General features: G+C 44.5%; 1 protein-coding gene across 4 annotated transcripts in view; it reads left to right on the top strand.

Annotated features, from left to right (window-relative positions):
* The window catches only part of LOC110531786 (DENN domain-containing protein 4C), a 75033-nt gene extending 55291 nt beyond the window's left edge, over nt 1-19742 (top strand). For 2 of the 4 annotated variants that reach the window (XM_021615210.2, XM_036987639.1), the window contains 19 exons: nt 42-174; nt 2735-2941; nt 3206-3334; nt 3718-3865; nt 4111-4281; nt 4559-4684; nt 5105-5248; nt 5444-6645; nt 9042-9246; nt 9500-9603; nt 12993-13168; nt 13550-13735; nt 13997-14249; nt 14608-14718; nt 15025-15162; nt 16637-16754; nt 16989-17142; nt 17261-17325; nt 17462-19742. In XM_021615210.2, the coding sequence (XP_021470885.2) occupies nt 42-174; nt 2735-2941; nt 3206-3334; nt 3718-3865; nt 4111-4281; nt 4559-4684; nt 5105-5248; nt 5444-6645; nt 9042-9246; nt 9500-9603; nt 12993-13168; nt 13550-13735; nt 13997-14249; nt 14608-14718; nt 15025-15162; nt 16637-16754; nt 16989-17142; nt 17261-17325; nt 17462-17598 (3907 nt within the window). In that variant the 3' untranslated portion in view covers nt 17599-19742. The remainder of the gene's footprint in view (nt 1-41; nt 175-2734; nt 2942-3205; nt 3335-3717; nt 3866-4110; nt 4282-4558; nt 4685-5104; nt 5249-5443; nt 6646-9041; nt 9247-9499; nt 9604-12992; nt 13169-13549; nt 13736-13996; nt 14250-14607; nt 14719-15024; nt 15163-16636; nt 16755-16988; nt 17143-17260; nt 17326-17461) is intronic. The other 2 variants (XM_021615208.2, XM_036987641.1) reach the window with 2 other exon arrangements.
* Nucleotides 19743-21516: the final 1774 nt, after the last annotated feature.

Here is a 21516-nt window from a genome sequence, read left to right as displayed (position 1 = left end):
CTCTGTCTCTCTCTGTCTCTCTCTGTCTCTGTCTCTTTTAGTTATAAGAGTTTTCCACGGTTGTGTATGGACCTGTTTGACCGCCCCAGGGAGGTGATACCAGCGCTGAGGAGTAGTACACCTGGGGCCAGCCTGTCCAGCAGCCCTGCACTACTGGCCAAGAGGACCAAGCAGGTACACGATCACACAGTCAGACAGATAAGCAGGTGCAACTGTTTGCTTTATTGCAGCTTTGTAGGGAAGGGGGGAAAACAACAAAAGAAACTGACTAACAAATTCCGGTACTTTCCTGATCGTTCTGGTTCTACCCACTGCAAGCTTGCTGTACTGACCACCTAACCACTTCCCCAGTCAGGGAATAACCTAACCTAACCTGCAATGGACGCCGTCTGCTGCGGAGTCATTTTCTCAGGCTGTGATGGCTCCAATAACAATAAATGACTCACCACAGTCACCAGCAGAAACTTATTTACAGTAGGTCAGAGGAGGGGTTCAAAGCCAGTCTGCACGCGTCAGCCTCCAACACTAGCTTTTATTTGGACAGGGATGGAAGAGCAGGAAGAGTGAGGCGTGTGTGTGTTAGAGACATGGCCGATTTAATTAGGGCTGATTTTCAAGTTTTATAACAATTAGGTAATCGTCGTTTTTGGATGCCGATTATGGCCGATTACATTGCAATCCACGAGGAGACTGCATGGCAGGCTTGACCACCTGTTAAGCGAGTGCAGCAAGGAGTCAAGGTAAGTTGCTAGCTAGCATTAAACTTAACTTGTAAAAAACAGTAAATCTTAACATAATCACTAGTTAACTACACATGGTTGATGATATTACTAGTTTACCTAGCTTGTCCTGCGTAGCATATAATCGATGCAGTGCCTGTTAATTTATCATTGAATCACAGCCTACTTCACCAAAAGGGTGGTGATTTAACAAGCGCATTTGTGAAAAAAGCACTGTTGTTGCACCAATGTGTACCTAACCATAAACATCAATGCCTTTCTTTAAATCAATACACAAGTATATCTTTTTTAAACCTGCATATTTAGTTAAAAGGAATTAATGTCAGCAGGCAATATTAACTAGGAAAAGGGTGTCACTTCTCTTGTGTTCTGTGTAAGCAGTCAGGGTATATGTAGCAGTTTGGGTCGCCTGGCTCGTTGCGAACCGTGTGAAGACCATTTCTTCCTAACAAAGACCGTAATTAATTTGCCAGAATTTTACATAATTAAGACATAACATTTGAAGGTTGTGCAATGTAACAGCAATATTTAGACTTATGGATGCCACCCATTCGATATAATATGGAACGGTTCTGTATTTCACTGAAAGAATAAACGTTTTGTTTTCGAAATGATAGTTTCCGGATTTGACCATATTAATGACCTACGGCTCATATTTCTGTGTGTTTATTATAATGAAGTCTGATTTGATATTTGATAGAGCAGTCTGACTGAGCGGTGGTAGGCAGCAGTAGGCTCGTAAGCATTCATTCAAACAGCACTTTCCTGCGTTTGCCAGCAGCTCTTCGCAATGCTTGAAGCACAGCGCTGTTTATGACTTCAAGCCTATCAACTCCCGAGATCAATACTATAGTGCCTGTAAGAACATCCGATAGTCAAAGGTATATGAAATACAAGTAGTATAGAGAGAAATAGTCCTACAATTTCTATAATAACTACAACCTAAAACTTCTTACCTGGGAATATTGGAGACTCATGTTAAAAGGAACCACCTGCTTTCATATGTTCTCATTTTCTTAGCAATTAACTTAAACGTTAGCTTTCTTACATGGCACATATTGCACTTTTACTTTCTTCTCCAACACTGTGTTTTTGCATAATTTATACCAAATTGAGCATGTTTCATTATTTATTTGAGACTAAATTGATTTTATTTATGCATAAATAAATATATTAAGTTAAAATAAGTGTTCATTCAGTATTGTTGTAATTGTCATTATTACAAATATATATATATATATATATATATATATATTTATATTTATATTTATATTTGTAATGACAATTACAACAATACTGAATGAACACTTTTATTTTAACTTAATATATATATATATTTTGTTTTTGTATTTTTTTATAAAAAAAATTCAAATGTAATCGTCCGATTTAATCGGTATCGGCTTTTTCCTTCAATAATCGGTATCAGCGTAGAAAAATCATAATCGGTCAACCTCTAGTGTGTGTGTCTGCGCGGTGGGAAAGGGGCCACTTGTGACCTGTTTTCTAGAATAATAGACCTCCCAGGAAACAATACTTGTTGTCTTTTCTCCCGCTTTCGTGGGAGGCCAATATGTTGTTCCAGTTCCAACAGAACTGTATGTGTTTTTTTGTCTGGCATATTAACATATTCACGTATATTCTCACCACAGGCACAAACACATACTGTAGTTGTGGGTGTCGGGACAGGACGTCAAGCCAGTGTGTGGGCGTTGTTATGTCTAAGCTGCTCTTGTCTACGCTCTCGCCTCAGAAGGCCACGAGCAGTATTTGTTGGCCATTGTTCTACGGAGGGATGGGAGGTTCACCATTAGGAACGTGCACAGTCACACACAAACTCTCTCCTCCCAACTCTAACCATCAGGAAATGGTGAAGGAGAATAATCGGAAATACATCATCTAAAATCAATCATAATCAGTCAATTGCGTGCACGTCCCCCACCCCCATAAAAGGGACAAATAAAAGTCATTGAACTGAACTCTGTGTCCCGCCACAGGAGATCAAGCTGGCCTACAAGATGGCCAAGCGCTTCTACTCCAACCCTCCGCTGTGGGCCAAGTGTCTGTTCAGCCACTGCTACAGCCTGTGGTTCATCTGCCTGCCCGTGGGGGTGAGGCTGGCTCAGTCCAAGAGCTGGGCCATGCAACAGGCCTACAACGTCCTGCTCAAGATGAGGACATCTGAGGTGGAGGTGCTGGATGAGGTAAGGGAAACTTGGGGTTTACTGGGTGTGTGGAGGGGGTAGGTATAGGGTCGTGAGTGCTTATGGTTGGTTGTCTGTTGACGTATGCGGACATAAGTGTGCGTGCATTTGTCTGAGAATGTTTGTGAACGAGTCTTTGTGTGTGTATGCTCCCATATAATCGCTTCCACTACAGTGATGACACCTTCAGTGGAAGTCTAACTACCATTAGGTTTTTAACTTGTTGTGTCCTCTCACACATAGCCACCCTCTGTCCCTCCGTAGGTGTGTTACCGTGTAGTGATGCAGCTGTGTGGCGTGTACGGTCAGCCTGTCATGGCCGTCCGTGTCCTGGTGGAGATGAAGAAGGCAGGGGTGCACCCTAACGCTATCACCTACGGATACTACAACAAGGTAGGGTACTTACACCAGCCCATACACATGCATACGCTCCCATTTCACTCCCTTCGCCTTGGCCCTTAACCTTTAATGTTCGGTCTGGATATTAGGATGTGTAGTTGTGGATCTTCACCCATATTGCTTAGGCCTTACATAACTGCAACCATTTAGGGTTAGGGCACTTAAAGGGACAGTGCAAGATTTTGGCTTGCTAGCTGTACCTGTAGGCTTCCAGTCATTGCGCTAGTTAGCAATGTCTGGCCAAACTACCTTCAACTTCAAACTGCACGCTGGGACAAAAATGTCTACAATCTCGCGCTATCCCTTTAAACTAGCCTAAACAAATACCTCAATCCAAAGTATGTCCGTGTTCATCTCCTCTCCACTCATTTCTCCAGGCTGTTCTGGAAGGCCCCTGGCCCAGTCGGAACCGCAGTGGGCTCTTCATGTGGGCCAAGGTGCGCAACGTGGCGCGCGCTCTCTCTCAATTCAAACAGGCAGTCCACCGGATGCCCGCCATGGAAGGACCCACCGTCATCACGACAGGTGAGGTGTCCGAACACAGAGACCGAGCATGGGAGAGTCAATCACTTAGGTTAGAATGCAATCACCACAGTTGTTGCACCAAATGCATATCACTTTCTACTCTTTTCATATATTTTGGCTATGTAATGTACCTGTGCTTGTATGTAGGACAATACACTCTATTTACAATATACTGTAAAGCCCCCTTGCTATGTTTGTTTGTATTGGACTTAAATGGTTAAGTGCAGTAGCTCCCCTTTTTTTAGCTTGCTCAGGAAGTGATTTAGGCCCGTCAGCGGGCGGCTTGGCGAGCAGCGACGGCGACCGGCTGAGCCACGGGAGTGCAGACAGCTCCAGCGAGGCAAACGGAGAGGATCACACCCTGTTCGCACGCAGCCTCATCATAGCAGACACCGCAGACAACCACTGCAGCGGAGGTAGACTGCAGCCTGGAGACACTGGACCAAGTCCCTACATGTACAGCTTCCCCTAGCCCCAAACTATTAGCCCCTAGCTACTCGCCTGTTAGCCCCTAACCTCTCGTCTATAGCCCCTGGCTACTAGTCCCTAGCCTCTAGCCCTTAGCTCCTAGCCTCTAGCTCCAACACCCTAACTTCTTACACCTACAGCGCCGAGCCTCTAGTCCCTACCCTTCAGAAGTGCACAGAGCTGAAAAGACTGGGTAGATTAAGACAGTATGTTTGTGTCCCGCAGGAGTTCAGTCTGATCAAGGCTACGGCTCTAAAGATGAATTGCACCAGGACCTAGTGGATTTGGCTCAATCAGCAGCCCTTGTAATCGCTGTGGATCAGTGCAGCAAGTCCGCAGCACAGCACAACGGTAACCAGCTCAGCCCCCCCCCCCCCCCCCGTCTCAGGCATAACATAAGATAGTTATGGCGAGAGTTCATCTGCTAGATGAGAAGGCAGTGTGTCAGACTTTTGTATTCATTTTTTTTTTGATGAGCATAAATAAAATAACAAATAATTCAATGCCAACGTGCATAAAGATGGCGGCCCCCATGTACTTACCACAGATGCCTCGTTTGCTCAGTTTGCAGTATTGTACATTGCTCTCCGTTACTCTTACTTGTTTTTGTATTGGCAGTAGCAAAGTATACATGTAGATTGGACAGATTTTATTGGTACGTTGAACCATGTCGTGCGGCGTACTGGGTACTGCTAAAAACAATGACGTCATATCTGAATTCCTCTTATCTTTATGCACCTTCGCCATTGGTGTGCAATCTTGTCTCGTCAGGTGGGGACATAGCTGGCTCGGTGGACAGTGCAGTGGCTGTAGCGGAGCCCCCCAGCCCTGTGAAAGCACTCCCACATGTCCCTAGCATCGTCAAACTGTCCACAGGGGCGAGTTTTGATACCGCCATGAAGAGAGGAGACACTGGTGAGTGACGGGAGCAGACTCAAACCTAAATCTTAACCTTATCTCATATCTGAGGTTTACACATTTGATATTTGTGGTTACATGTTTGTCTTCAAAACAGCACTGAACTCTGCTTATGGTTATTGGGGGAAATTGTGGACAGAAAATGTCCCCCCGGTATTGAAGGCATGCCTATGTGTTCATCTCTACCGACAGCCCCTGGGAAGCTGTTCTCTCTGCGCAGCCAGAGCGAGGACATCTCCCTGCCGGTTGAGGGTAGGTCTGCACCTCCGGGTGGCTCCGGGGTGGCGGGGCCTGCAGTCCAGGTCCAGCGCCAGAAGGCCTTCTCGGAGCGCAGCTGCAGCTTCAGCGCCGAGAGTCGTGCCGGCATGCTGATGGAGAAACATGGTGTGGACCACATCGTCAGCCGCATGGGCGCCGATGCACGGATCTTGGCGGCGGCTCTCTCTGGGGGCGGCACCACCCCCCCGCCTTCAAAGCCGCTTCCCAGTGCGGCCAAAGCCCTCTTTAAGGACCTGGAGTTGGACTCTGAGGAGGGGCGGGGTCCGACGCTGGGGAAACTGTCAGAGGAGGAGGGGCCAGTAACGGACCCAACCCCACTGGAGGAGGGGTTAGGGAAAGAGGAGAAGAGGATGAAAGGTGACCGGAAGGAGGCAGGAGGGGAGGATGAGATGGGTCTAAAGTTGGGGGAGGATGAGATGGGTCTAAAGTTGGAGGAGGAAGATGAGGAAAGAGATTCAGGGGGGAGGGGCTCTATTTCTCTGCCAACCTTGGAGATTAAGGAGGTGCAGGTAGGGGCAGACCCCCTCTCCCTCCTTGTCTCGGAGCACGAGGAGTTAGCCTCCGTAACCAGTCAGGAGCTGCCGCAATCCCTGCCTCCCATGGTGTCCCGAAACCTGGCAGACGAGATTGAGATGTACATGAGCCTCCGGAGCCCGCTTGGCCCCAAATCCTGTAGCATGGAGCTCCACCAGGAGGGCCAGGGAGGGGACCCTTCCCCGGATGCTGCCCCAGTGAAGCAACCTCAAGAACGGAGGTCCAGCCTCCCCGTGCCCCCTGTCAAACACCCAGGGGGGTCAAACGGGGACACGACGCCTAAACGCAGCCCCGCAGCAGTCACGCGCTCCAAGACCTTCGCCGTGAAGGCCTCCAGAAGCCCTGCCTCTTCCAGGGGTGTTGTGGCCAGCCCAAGGTCATCGCCACTGACTGCGCTGGTGAGGTCGTCGCAGAGTGGTTCGCTGGGGTCGGTCATCAACTCCATCTCGGGCATGAAGATGGACACCCTGCTCTCGGGACCAAAGATAGACGTGTTGAAATCAGGCATGAAGCAGGCAGGGAACCTGGCCAGCAAGGTGTGGGGGGCTGTGGCCTCAGCCTACTCTTACTCTGACGACGAGGTGAGCGGGGATGGACTGCAGAACATGCATACATAGCTAGATTCACTAAAAGATCAAGTAAAATGGTAATTAATTGCACAATATAACCTGCAACAGTCGGATGACATACAGTGAGGTCTGACACCCTTGACAAAGATTAACAGAAATTACTGTATAAAATAAGGAATTCAAATACTGAGCTATATTGTATGCAACAAAAAAAAGGTAAGTGATGTTATTTTATACTAATACAATTGTTTGGTGCAAGAGATTTTGTTTAAGAAGTAATACTTTTTTTCTCAAAGTTGGGGGCCTACAGTACCCCTGGTTGTTCTTCAACTTGAGTAACTCAGTGAGAGGGGCAGCACTGAACTAGCCTGCAACATCACTTCCTGGAGTAGCTCAAACTGTCCATGTTGTGTCTACATGAGACGCCATCTTAACCAACTTCATTTGGCTTCAATGCGTCTTCACATGGTAATTGATTGATGATTGATGGGTTTGTCCATTCATATATGCAGGAATTGGTCTGCACTTATAGAAGCAAAATATCCCCATAACCACTGTTTAATTTGAGCCGGATCCTGCCGGAACAGGTTTATGATTTGCGCAACATTGTAGCCTATTGACCAACGTGTGGCCATTGCTGTGGTGAGAGAGAAGCGCACCTGTATCTCACAGAACTAGAATGAGATTCACTTTCTATGATCGCTTTCCCTCTCTGCTCTGATAGACTTGAGCCTGCCACTACCATCTCTCCAGAGTCATACTTCATCATTTATTTCCTTATAGAATCATAGCCATGGGAAGGATGCTGGTGGTGCCACAGCACCCCTGATAAGTTGAAATACATTTGCCAAAGTTCTAGAATTACTGCCAACTGTTCAGAAATAAATGAACTCATTCCGAAGACTACACCAGGAGTAGCCACGAGGATCAATAGACTTTTTAATTATTGCTTAACTGTGGAGTGTAGCCAATCACAAGGCATTGCCTACAGTCGGAAATGCGTGGCAAATCTGTCAGTGAACAGCATGCAGCCAAAACATGCCTTTCGCAATATTTCAAATACAATCGTGGGAAACGACAGGTTGGAAAGTAAATGGCTCCTGCTGAAAAGAGAAGACTAATCTGCCTGTAGGCCACTAAATATGTTATCAACTTCCAAATAGACATATTGAGCGAACAACATTGTTTTACAATGTAAAACACGAGAGAGGCTTTTGACAAGGGGCCATCGGCCACCGCCGGTGAGTGAGCTGCACATCATCGGGTGAGTCAGTGAAACTGGAAAGCTTTTTCAGGACTATAATTTTGTCCTCATGTTGTACAATGTGTCTCCGCACACCTAGGCCTAGGCTAGTGATAGATTCAAGACAAGGTCGTCTTTATTGATCTCAGATTCTCGTCAGCTTCAAAGTAGACTATCATTTGTGAGGTATAAAAAAAAGAAAGAAGAATGATGTCTTCAGTCGTCTGAAATGATGTAGAACTGCATGCGGTGTGTTTATAGAAGGCAAACATTTTCCCAGACCTGAGGCTACAAAACCTTATCTCCATGTGTGCAACTTCTTCAATCGCCTCTACTCTACTGCTCTATGCCTGTACCCGAAAGCGAGGATAATGCATGCAATGCTTTATTATAAAGGTGATTTTTTTTTATATATTTTGTTTTGCATTCCGATACCTTCCACTGGTCCTAGGACCCTTGTTAAGGTCAACGGCATCATGAACTTCACCAAGTACCAGGACATTTTTGCCATAAACCTTGGCTGCTAGTGGACCTCCCAGCAAGACAATAACCACAAGCACACATCAAAATACACAACATTGGCCACAAAATCAACATTTTGCAATGGTCATCTGTCTCCAGACTTGAAACCCATTGAATACGTGTGGTTTGAATTGAAGAAGGCAATCCCCATACACGCAGACGCGGATGAATTCGGTATGGAGGAAACTCCCTCCAAATGTGTTCTCCCATCTCATAAACCATTTAAAAAAAAGGTTTGGTGCCTTTGAAATCGGGTGTCAATAATTTTGACCCATACCTTTTTTGAGAAAAAAAAACATTGACTTGTTAAACAAAATCTCTTTCTCCAAGCAATTGTATAAGTATAAAATAATTACATTTCCCCACTTTGTTTTTAGCATAAAATATACCTAAGTATTTGAATGATTTATTTTCTACAATTGTTTTTGATAATCTGTATCACGTCTCAATAATTTTGGACCTCACTGTAGATACCACACTGTAAAACATCAGTATATACAGGACAATGATGTAAGACCTTGACTTGACAGGTTCATCTTCCAAAGCATATTGCAGAATGCATTCAGTTTTGTAAAAGTGAGTAATAAGACCATTCACAATCGTTGAGAAGTTTACATTTGGCCTTATTTCCCCCTCTTCCCAGGATGAACTGGGCCCCGGCTATAGGGAAAGGGACAGTTTCCCTGCCGGGCTGGATGAGTCCATGCTGTTGGGGGGTGGAGGAAGTGACAGTCCCACCCACAGAGGGCCCACCCAAGGCCTGGTGTCCAACGGCCTGACCCAGAGCAGCACCAGCCTGGGCAGCAGCAGTGGGAGCAGTGACACAGGGAGAGGACCCCACTCCACACGTAAGCATAGACACACTTGACACACACACAGCTTATATAAATAAAAACGTATGCAGGCACACACACACACTGTTTACGCATGCACAAGAAGACAAAACAACGTTACCCGTATACCCATAAACAGATACACGCACAAGATGTGTATGGTTGAAAGTGTGTTGTGATTGTATACTCCGTGTTTGTGTGTGTGTGTATATATGTATATGTATATATGTATGTGTGTATGTATATATATATATATGTATATATATAGACGTGACTCCAGGAAGGCCAGGCAGAGGTCCAGACTCTGAGAGGTCAGACCAAGGCTCCCACCACACCAGCTCCTCTAGTATCTACCAGAACTGTGCCCTTGAGGTGAGACTATCATACTTTATATTTACAGTTGAAGTTTTTCACAATTCCTGACATTTAATCCTAGTAAAAATTCCCTGTCTTAGGTCAGTTAGGATCACCACTTTATTTTAAGAATGTGAAATGTCAGAATAATAGTAGAGAGTGATTTATTTTAGCTTTTATTTCTTTCATCACATTCCCAGTGGGTCAGAAGTTTACATACACTCAATTAGTATTTGGTAGCATTGCCTTTAAATTGTTTAACTTGGGTCAAACATTTCGGGTAGCCTTCCACAAGCTTCCCACGGTTAGTTGGGTGAATTTTGGCCCATTCCTCCTGACTGAGCTGGTGTAAGTGAGTCAGGTTTGTAGGCCTCCTTGCTTGCACACGCGTTTTCAGTTCTGCCCTCACATTTTCTATAGGATTGAGGTCAGGGCTTTGTGATGGCCACTCCAATACCTTGACTTTGTTGTCCTTAAGCCATTTTGCCACAACTTTGGAAGTATGCTTGGGGTCATTGTCCATTTGGAAGACCATTTGCGACCAAGCTTTAACTTCCTGACTGATGTCTTGAGATGTTGCTTCAATACATCCACATAATTTTCCTTTCTCATGACGCCATCTATTTTGTGAAGTGCACCAGTCCCTCCTGTAGCAAAGCACCCCCACAACTTGATGCTGCCACCCCTGTGCTTCACGGTTGGGATGGTGTTCTTCGGCTTGCAAGCCTCCCCATTTTTCCTCCAAACATAACAATTGTCATTATGGTCAAACAGTTCTATATTTGTTTCATCAGACCAGAGGACATTTCTCCAAAAAGTACAATCTTTGTCCCCATGTGCAGTTGCAAACCGTAGTCTGGCTTTTTTATGGTTTTTGAGTGGTTTCCTTGCTGAGCGGCCTTTCAGGTTATGTCGATATCGGACTGATTGATTTGCGCTGTTCACACCAAAGTACGTTCATCTCCTTCCTGAGCGGTATGACAGCTGTTGATCCCATGGTGTTTATACTTAGATGTCATAACCGGCTAGCCAAAACAATAGTTTGTCAACAAGACATTTGTGGAGTGGTTGAAAAACTAGTTTTAGTGACTCCAACCTAAGTGGATGTTAACTTCCGACTTCAACTGTAAGTGGCTACCGTACTCAATATATGGTCTCACAAAGACAGAGTACATACAGAAAGTATTCAGACCCCTTTTTCTACCTTTTCTTACGTTACAGCCTTGTTCTAAAATTGATTAAATCGTTTTCCCCCCCTCATCAATCTACCCACAATACCCCATAATGACAAAGCAAAAACTGATTTTTAGAAATGTTTGCAAAAATATACAAAAACAAAATAACTGAAATCATATTTAAATAAGTATTCAGATCCTTTATTCAGTACTTTGTTGAAGCACCTTTGGCAGCGATTACAGCCTCGAGTCTTCTTGGGTATTGGGGAGTTTCTCCCATTCTTCTCTGCAGATCCTTTCAAGCTCTGTCAGGTTGGATGGGGAGCGTCACTGCACAGCTATTTTCAGGCCTCTCCAGAGATGTTCAAGTCCGGGCTCTGGCTGGGCCACTCAAGGACATTCAGAGACTTGTCCCGAAGCCACTCCTGCTTTGTTGGCTGTGTGCTTAGTGTCGTTGTCTTGTTGGAAGGTGAACCTTCGCCCCAGTCTGTGGTCCGGAGCACTCTGGAGCAGGTTTTCATCAAGGATCTCTCTGAGGGCCTCCCGGGTGGCGCAGTGGTTAAGGGCGCTGTACTGCAGCGCCAGCTGCGCCACCAGAGACTCTGGGTTTGCGCCCAGGCTCTGTCGTAACCGGCCGCGACCAGGAGATCCATGGGGCGACGCACAATTGGCCTAGCGTCGTCCGAGTTAGGGAGGGTTTGGCCGGTAGGGAAATCCTTTTCTCATCACGCACCAGCGACTCCTATGGCGGGCCGGGCGCAGTGCGCGCTAACCAAGGTTGCCAGGTGCACGGTGTTTCCTCCGACACATTGGTGTGGCTGGCTTCCGGGGTTGGATGGCGCTGTGTTAAGAAGCAGTGCGTCTTGGTTGGGTTGTGTATTGGAGGACGCATGACTTTCAACCTTCGTCTCTCCCGAGCCCGTATGGGAGTTGTAGCTATGAGACAAAAACAAAATAACTAGTAGTAGCTACTAAACAATTAGATACCACGAAATTGGGGAGAAAAAGTTTTTTAAATGTTTTTTTTTTTTTTAAATACAATTTTATTTTTAAAACTTTTTTCTCTGTTCATCTTTCCCTCAAGCCTAACTAGTCGCCAAGTCCCTGCCGCTGAAAAACATCCCCACAGCATGATATTACCATCACCTTAGGGATGGTGCCGGGTTTCCTCCAGACGTGACGCTTGGCATTCAGGCCAAAGAGTTCAATGTTGGTTTCATCAGACCAGAGAATCTTGTTTCTCATGGTCTGAGAGTCCTTTAGGTGACTTTTGGCAAACTCCAAGCGGGCTGTCATGTGCCTTTTACTGAGGAGTGGCTTCCGTCTGGCCACTCTACCAAAAAGGTCTGATTGGAGGAGCGCTGCAGACATGGTTGTCCTTCTGGAAGGTTCTCCCATCTCCATAGAGGAACTCTGGAGCTCTGTCAGAGTAACCATTGGGTTCTAGGTCACTTCCCTGACCAAGGCCCTTCTATTGCTCAGTTTTGCCAGGCGGCCAGCTCTAAGAAGAGTGTTGGTGGTTCCAAACTTCTTCCATTTAAGAATGATGAAGGCCACTTTGTTGTTGAGGACCTTCAATGCTGCAGAAATGTTTTCGTACCCTTCCCCAGATCTGTGCCTCGACACAATCCTGTCTCGGAGCTCTACGGACAATTCTTTCGACCTTATGGCTTGGTTTTTGCTCTGACATGCACTGTCAACTGTGGGACCTTATATAGACAGGTGTGTGTCTTTCCAAATCATGTCCAATCAATTGAATTTACCACGGGTGGACTCCAATCAAGTTGTAGAAACATCTCAAGGATGATCAATGGAAACAGGATGCACCTGAGCTCAATTTAAGTCTCATAGCAAAGGGTCTGAATACTTTATTTTTTAATACATTTGACAAAATTTCTAAAGACCTGTTTTCACTTTGTCATTATGGGGTATTGTGTGTCGATTAATGAGGAAAAATAATATTATTGAATCCAATTTAGAATAAGGCTGTAATGTAACAAAATGTGGGAAAAGTCCAGGGGTCTGAATACTTTCCGAATGCACCGTACAGTATGCTGTAGTAATCTGTCAGTTCATACGTACAGGGTGCTATAGGCTCATAATAGACTGTGACCTCTTTCTATCTGTAACCGATAAGTTTGTTACTTAGTCAGGTTGCTTCAAGTAGCCTATGCCAGGTGTGTCTGTAATCTCTCTCTGTGTGTGTGTGTGTGTGTGTGTGTGTGTTTCTAGGTGCTGATGTCCAGCTGCTCCCAGTGTCGATCCTGTGAGTGTCTGGTATACGATGAGGAGATCATGGCGGGCTGGACGGCAGACGATTCCAACCTCAACACCACCTGTCCCTTCTGCCGCACCGCCTTCCTGCCCCTGCTCCACGTCGAGTTCCACGACCTGCGCACCACCACAGCGTGGGTGTTTGTCTGTCTGGGCCATGAAGTATACACTTGTATAATAGTGTATTCAATAAAACAGGATGCGAGATTTTCCATGCTAATGTTTAAATTATACTTACTAGTTCATGAAGAACTCACTAAATGAGGCAGAATTTTGTTGTGAGACACGGTACAATTCAAATTAATCCGATTACATGTACAAAACCAGACAATTAAGCACATTTATGGAAACGGCTACATAGGAAGATGCGGTGGCGGGCTTTGACATGGGCATTAAATACATTTTAACCTACAATTGGACATACTTCATTATCTTCGTCTAAGTCATTCAAATGTTCTATGTGGCTGGATGTGTGTGCTCTTCCCCTGTTTCATTGTGTGTGATCTCACCTACAGGTTCTACCTGAACCCCAGCGCATCAGGAGACAGTATCCACAGCACCAGCCAGCAGGCCACAGCTACAGGCTCCACCGAGAACAAGGTAGGGGCTGCAATGGACACCCCGACCCCTGGCCTCATCAGCTTCCCAGAATCTGAGGACCCAGGAGAGGCCCCGGCCAGCCAGACTGCCACGCACAAGAGGTCGGTTCACAAGAAGTGCCTGTCTCAAAAAAACACATTTAATATTCTGTCTCCATCATTATTACCTTTTATCCTTCATCTGATTTGGTGCCTCCTATTCAGTAAATTAAAGGGTTAACGTGTACCCTAATGATGCTAATGTGTAGCTAAGCGAACTTGTTCATCTGTCAATTGAACTGTAAGAACTGAAAAATGACAAGCTGAAAACTCGACTTGTTGTTAAAGATCCTCTGTCTTTGCCCTCTCCTGTCTGTCTGTCAGTTTGATACCGGAGCCGGCTCAATCGGATCCCCTGGGCCTGCTGGAGCACCAGGCAGGGAAAAGGGGGACGTCTCTGACACGCAGCAACAGTGTGGGCGGGCCTCTACAGAGCCTGGTTGCCCAGAGAGAACCAGGACACAGCGTGTCCACCACCAGCCTGCCCTGCAGCCTGACAGAGATGGTGAGTGTCCTTAGAATGTCCCTGCAATCCTTCCCACTCAGCGCACCAGGACTTGAGTCAATTAAATTTCGGGTCAGTAAATTCAGGGTATGAAATTTAAATCAATTCAGCGCTTATGAATCGAAAATGAATGATTGTTTTCTGTATGTGGACTTTCATTGAAATAGAATTTACTCTGAAACTGCAGCACATGTACAGGCCATGCTTTTCTATGCTATTGAGAAAGCAAAGAGGTTGTTTACACAGTGCTGTCAAACCACATTTGTCAAAATCCAGAAATAAAATTACTTGGGATACGTAATCAGTGGTCACTGTCCAATGGAATAGGTGATTCACTGTGTTTGTGGGTGGGAGGCAACAAAGGTTCTATTTATGTGGATGGTCAGGAGTTATGCAACTGACTAAAGCGCTGTGTGTGTGTGGTTCTCAGGATGGCCTGGGACAGAAACGGCCCAACCCAATGCCCGTGTCTGTGCCCTACCTCAGCCCCCTGGTCCTCCGCAAAGAACTAGAGACCCTACTGGAGAATGAGGGAGACCAAGTAACACACATTTAACAGATATAATAATATTTTCAGAAAGAAGCAATATTACAGGACAGCAAAGAGGGGCCCATAGATTCTCACATGTAGTATGATTTACAGTAGGTGGCATTGATGTTGAAGGGCCCCTGTGTTTTTAAAAATGTCATAAATGTAGCTAGCTGTTGTGTGTCCCTTGATGTTCTGGTCATTTGTCGCCCTCACTGTTACTGCTTCCATTTTTATTTAACTGTTAATCTTTACAGATTTGAACATTAAGCTGTAGTATCGCTTATAAAGCACAGTTTAATTGGTTTTCTCCATCAGGTCATCTACACCCACAAGTTCCTGAGCCAGCACCCCATCATATTCTGGAACCTGGTGTTTTATTTCCAACGCCTGGACCTGCCCAGCTACCTGCCTGGCCTCATCCTCACCTCGGAACACTGTAACAATGGAGTACAGGTACATAACCATGCAGAACTCACACACGCTACTCATCTACACAAATATTCACACACAGCTTACAAACAGTGCTCTCTACTCGTGATCACCTCAGAGCGACCAGCCACCGTGAACCCACGTGATCAGTCACTGTTTTTAAAAAGCATTTTTAATTTAACCTTTATTTAACTAGACACGTCAGTTAAAAACAAATTCTTATTTACATTGACCATCTACCGGGGAACAGTGGTTTATAACTGCCTTGTTCAGGGGCAGAATTACATTTTTAGTAACAGGCCCAACGCGCTAACCACTAGGCTACCTGCTGCCCCTGTTAAAGGTCATGAACTATCAAAACCATGTTTTTCGAAGGGAACCAGATCAAAGTATGAAAAATGACTGTTGCTTCTATGTTGATAACGTTTGATCATAAAGTTACTGGTCTCCTCCCCCATGTCAAACACTTGGACTCATTGTTAAGGGGACAAGGTGACATCACCTTAACTCTCTTTTTAATACACCAATGGTATCATGCTATTCTCTTACCTAATTAAAATCAGTACTGCCTTGTAACCAACATCGGAGAAGACATGGTGATTTATAGCTAGCTAGACAGCTACTCTACTGGTGCCAGCAAAAATAATGTAAAGTTTACACTATTCATCTATGGCAAAGACACTTATATGTTTCCCCTTTCATCTGTGTCTGGTGTTAGCTAGTTACTGACTCGCTAGGTTTTTATCCGTGTCTGGTGTTAGCTAGTTACTGACTCGCTAGGTTTTTATCCGTGTCTGGTGTTAGCTAGTTACTAACTTGCTAGGTTTTTATCTGTGTCTGGTGTTAACCTAGCAAGTCAGTAACTAGCTAACACCAGACACGGATGAAAACCTAGCTAGTCAGTAACTAGCTAACACCAGACATGGATGAAAACCTAGCGAGTCAGTAACTAGCTAACACCAGACACAGATGAAAGCTAGTTACTGACTAGCTAGGTTTTCATCTGTGTCTGGTGTTAGCTAGTTACTGACTCGCTAGGTTAACACCAGACACAGATGAAAACCTAGCTAGTCAGTAACTAGCTAACACCAGACACGGATGAAAACCTAGCAAGTCAATAACTAGCTTTCATCTGTGTCTGGTGTTAACCTAGCGAGTCAGTAACTAGCTAACACCAGACACAGATGAAAACCTAGCTAGTCAGTAACTAGCTTTCATCTGTGTCTGGTGTTAGCTAGTTACTGACTAGCTAGGTTTTCATCTGTGTCTGGTGTTAGCTAGTTACTGACTAGCTAGGTTTTCAGCCAGCATGGAACAAAAGGGGGGGTCATTCAAAACTCAGATGCAGTTGTCATGTCAACACATCTGTCAGTGCTGCTGTGAACCGCATCACAGCCATGAGAGAGAAAGTACTTTTCAGAATGACTGTTCAGGACCTTTAAAGCAGTGCAACAGTAGATAACTGTGTGTCTGTATTTTCCATTCACTATGTCCACAGCTCCACCAGACATCCCTGTCTCAAGACAGTAAACAGGTGTATGTTCAGCTGCTGTGGGACAACATCAATCTGCACCAGGAACCTGGGGATCCCCTCTACCAGAGCTGGAGGACCCTGAGTGACTACACACTCTCTCACACATACATAGCTCTCATACATCTAATCAAGCAATCATCCTCAGAGCACTGAGCTGTCTGTCTGTCTCTTAACTTTTTAACATGCATGTCCTGCTCATATTTGATAATGGAACACAGTTTGAGTTGACAGCTAATGAATAGAGCCATATACGTAAAAAACAATTATTCTAATGTATTGAATAGTGACTGAGTACTGAATAATCTCTGTTTCCCAGTGGAGAAGAAGGGCACCCTGGCCCCCACGGACTACCAGGAGACACGGACTCTCCTCAACAGCATCGTCCGCAGCATCCAGACCAACGACGTCTATGGCCCCATCAACCTGCTTCTCCGGGAGGTCAAGAGGAACCCAGAGGTCAAACGCCAAAGGTCAGTCCTCTAAAGCTTATATGTGGGGGTGACACATTTATGAGCTAATGTAAACTTTTGGTGTGAACTTCTCTAATGTAAACTTTAGATTTTGATCTATTTATTGGTCTCTTATCAGGGGTATCTATCGGGAGATCCTCTTCCTGGCGCTGGTGGCATTGGGACGGGAGAACATTGACGTTGGTGAGTGAACTGCATGACACAACCAGTCTTTTTTAAACCAAGACATGGATTTGGGTAATTCCAATCATTCAGTGTCTTGTTCCTGAGTTTAATGAGCTAAATGATTCTGTTTTTCCCCTCCTTGTCTCCCCAACAGAGGCTTTTGACCGTGAATACCGCCTGGCCTTTGATGAGCTGAGCCCAGAGCAGCTCAAGGCCCTGCATAAGATCGACCGGCCACCCAACACCAACATCCAGTGGTGCCTCAAGTGCTTCGGCGCTCCAGTCATCTGATTTGGCCACTGCTGCTATCTGCTGGACGCTCTGAGGACCTCACTCACACTGGAGAGAAGCAGACAAGAGAAAGGGGGGGAAGGAACTTGATGGGTGAGGGTGTAAGGGAGAATTTTTGCACCTTCATATCACCCAAAGATGGTACTTTTTTATCCCGAAAGTCCCTTTTGTTGTTCTTTCCCCGCGGGCCGCTTGTATTGCATTGTTATTTATGTAAATACTCTGGAAGGTCAGGAAAATAGATCCTTGTATTTATAAAGCCCTTCCTACATCAGCTGATGTCACAAAGTGCTGTACAGAAACCCAGCCTAAAACTCCAAACAGCAAGCAATGCAGGTGTAGAAGCACTATACATTAACTGAACTGTTGGTAAACGAATAGGTTAACAAAATAACCGCATATTAACAATTAAGCTTGTATGATAGCAAGCTAGCTACGTTAGCTTCCTAGCTACAGTAGCATGGCAAGAATGGGGGACGCCTACTATATAAAATGGTGTGGTGAGAATGCCACTTGTACAGTGTTAGTTCCTTTTATGATCGAGTATGCGTGTCTCTCACTGCCCAGTCCTGAGTGGCCTTGCTCCATCTCTGTCCTATAGCCCCAGGATCTGACCCCAACACCCCTGGCCCTAGAACCACTTTGTAGTATTCTAGTAGGCGATTTACCCATGGACAGAATACTGATCGTCACTGTCATTGATGTGCACTTTTAGAAACGGTAGCTTTACCAGTCCGTTGGTTGTCTTTTTTGTACATATTTTTCTACATGGGGGATGCCTTGATGCTGATAATGATTTCTACAGATTCAGTCTTCACTATTGTTGTTGTGTCATTGTGGGTGTTTGTCTTGGAATGCAATTCGTTTTTGAGAAGTAGATTTCTCTCGTTTTGTGTGTAAATAAGTGTTGGAGATCAGTTCGAGAACATTCCAGAACCCTGCAAACGTGTCTTAAAAGAAAAGCCTGAACTAAATGTTTTATTCTTACAACATCGACATCCCAATGGGAGAGAAAAGGAATCTGTCGCAGCATACTCAACCTAGAATGTTTCAGGTTTAGTCACTAGCCATTTTGGGGCTAAAAATCAAATGTAACCATGAATAGGAAGGGAACTGAGATGCAGCTCTTTCCTTCCATGCCTTGAGCAAAAGACGAGAGCCGTTCTGTCACAGGGAAAGAAACCACGGTAAGTTACTGCGGTGCCTCGGTAGTAGTGACAAGTCCAACATACAGTTAAACTCTTATGGTAATATATGCTTTCATGTGATTAAAAATCTGCTTGTGTACATGCTTGGGTTACTCCATAATATATCGACAGTATATCTGACTGACATAGAAATATCCCTCCCTTTGAAAGCTTAACCATCATGAAGCATTGTAGTTCAGGAAGATAAGCTAGCTTTTAAAGGTTTACATATTAGTGAGGTCTGCCTTAATTCATTTTATCCCATCTCTTGTTTTCCTTTTATTGTGAATGGAATATCAACTTTGAGCAGCGGAAGAGACTTTACACAGCACATAAAGGGCTCATTCAAACCGGAGAATTATGCCCAGGGCCTGTAGGAGTGAGTGCTGACCTAGGATCAGGTCTACATCTGTCCATGTAATCTTTATTATTTGAAAGGCAGAACTTATCCTAGCTCAGCACTCCTAAGACGCTTTAAGAATACGGACCCAGATGACATTACATAAAGTATCATAACGGCTCTACACACCACGTTGTAGGTGGTCCTTTCTAGATACAAAAGGGAGAGTCACACAGAAGTGTGAATACTCTATGTAAAGATGTCAGATTGCACTGCTTAGATTAGTACGTGATTTAACCCCAATTGGGATCATCTGTTCCAACTTCAAACTTTACCACCGCGAAACCTAAATCCAACTGTTTATTATTAGAACATATGGACAACAGAACATGTATCAAGCCAATCACAGTGGTGTTATACATTTGATAACTAACTTCTTTATATCGAAGCGATTCCATCATATATGACATTTGAGCATTTCCTGTTGGCTAAAAGCTGTGCTTGATGTGCTCGTCAGAGGATGTATACAAAATGGTTCAATCTACCGTCCTGTGGAATGCACGTGAATGTCTATACACTATTGTACTGCAATAAATGAGTTGTGACCTGATTCAAAACAAAAACCTGCCACTAGTGATGCATTTTTATACAGTCGTCAATGCATGGGTTTGGGGACAATTACTCACCTACTCTTCAACATTGCATTAAGGGTGTATTTTTTGCCATCACAACACCAACACAATTCTGGAAAAGTTCCTGAAGAATGAATGATTTTAAAATAGTTAAATAATTCATTTTGGCTTCACATAAATTAATGCACGTTGAGGATTATCATCATAGCTCTCTTACAGCAATCACTCAATAAAATATTTAGTACAAGATCATAAACTGTATTGGAATATTTGTAACATATTACTCAGTTCCCTCTGTGGTCTGCAAATAATAAACACATCTTACAAGTTCTTCTACTCCGCCTGACACAGGATGCTTTTCTATTTTGAAAAGGGACACTGACGTGCCATTAGCCCAAACCCTAAAGGCTGGATAGACTAGCTCAGAGAACTTTGTGTGGAATGTATGAAGATGGGTCAATGTGCTACAGGAGACACTGTAAAAGGACAGAGTGCCAGCTGACCAGTCCAGAGATACAGTCCCAGTTTGTTGGAGGGGACAGGTATGGCAGTGCTCGTCATATTGTGCCAGGCCATGTATTGGTCATCAGCACAAAGCAGACTCCAGGACTTGTCATTGTGTCTGAGGAGGTCGTAGTGCCTTCCTCTCCTGCTGATGTCTTTGTATGCTATTCCTATATAAGTTGAATACTTGTTCACCTCCACCTCCCAGTAACAGCGTCCAGTCAGTCCCTCAGTGCATAACACCTGTGCAGGGCGATCAAGACATGGTTGCATTTCTCCCCGGGTGACTCTTCTCTCCTCAGACAGCGAGAGCTCTCTGTGTGCTGTGTTTTGGTCCAGTGTCAGCTCACGGGCATCTAATAGGAATGACAGACGAGAAATTAAAAAATACAAATATTTCTATTCATATCCATTTATGATATATACTGATCAAAAATATAAACATGCAACAATTAACGTTTTTACTGTTAGTTCATATAAGGAAATAAATTCAATTGCACGCTCCCTAAAAACTTGATGTCTGTGACATTGTGTGGCCTTTATTGTCCCCAGCACAAGGTGTACCTGTGTAATGATCATGTTTAAATCAGCTTCTTGATGTGGGTGTATTATCTTGGCAAGGAGAAATGCTCACTAATTGGGAGGTAAACAAATTTGTGCACCAAATCTGAGAGAAATAAGCTTTTTGTTCGTATGGAACATTTCTGGGATTTTTTTTATTTCAGCTCATGAAACATGGGACCAACACTTTACATGTTGTGTTTATATTTGTTTTCATAATTTAGGCTTATTAATCAGAACATTCTTGACTTACAGTTCTTCAGGCCAGCATTCTGCATCATGTTCAACACTAAATAAGAAGCAGAAGATTAGATTGTGTATATCACTCAAACACTATCTACAGTCCCTTCATAGCCATAGCGTGCCTGTGTGCAGAAAGGCCACACAATTGTCACACTGACAGCATAGATTAGTTATAATGGTTTCTACATTTGTAGTTACCAGATGGTCTATGTTTCCTACCTGAGTTTCCCAAGATTATAGAGTGGGTCCTCTAGTAAAGTAGAGAGCAGTTTCACTCCTGGGTTGTACTCAATTCCAGTTCTTTCAGGCATGAGGGGTTTGACTTCAGAGCAGAGGCCAGAGAAGCACAGCCTTCCATCTTGACTCCACAGAATGACAACCTGCAGTGCAAAGACTTCCGTATTGCGGAACATACACGTTAGATCGATTTGAAATGTAAGGCAATGATCCC

This window comes from Oncorhynchus mykiss, chromosome 9 (assembly GCF_013265735.2).
Source record: "Oncorhynchus mykiss isolate Arlee chromosome 9, USDA_OmykA_1.1, whole genome shotgun sequence".
In the NCBI taxonomy this organism is placed as follows: Eukaryota; Metazoa; Chordata; class Actinopteri; order Salmoniformes; family Salmonidae; genus Oncorhynchus; species Oncorhynchus mykiss.
Note: the sequence above shows the minus strand (reverse complement) of the source record. Positions and strands in the feature narration are given on the sequence as shown.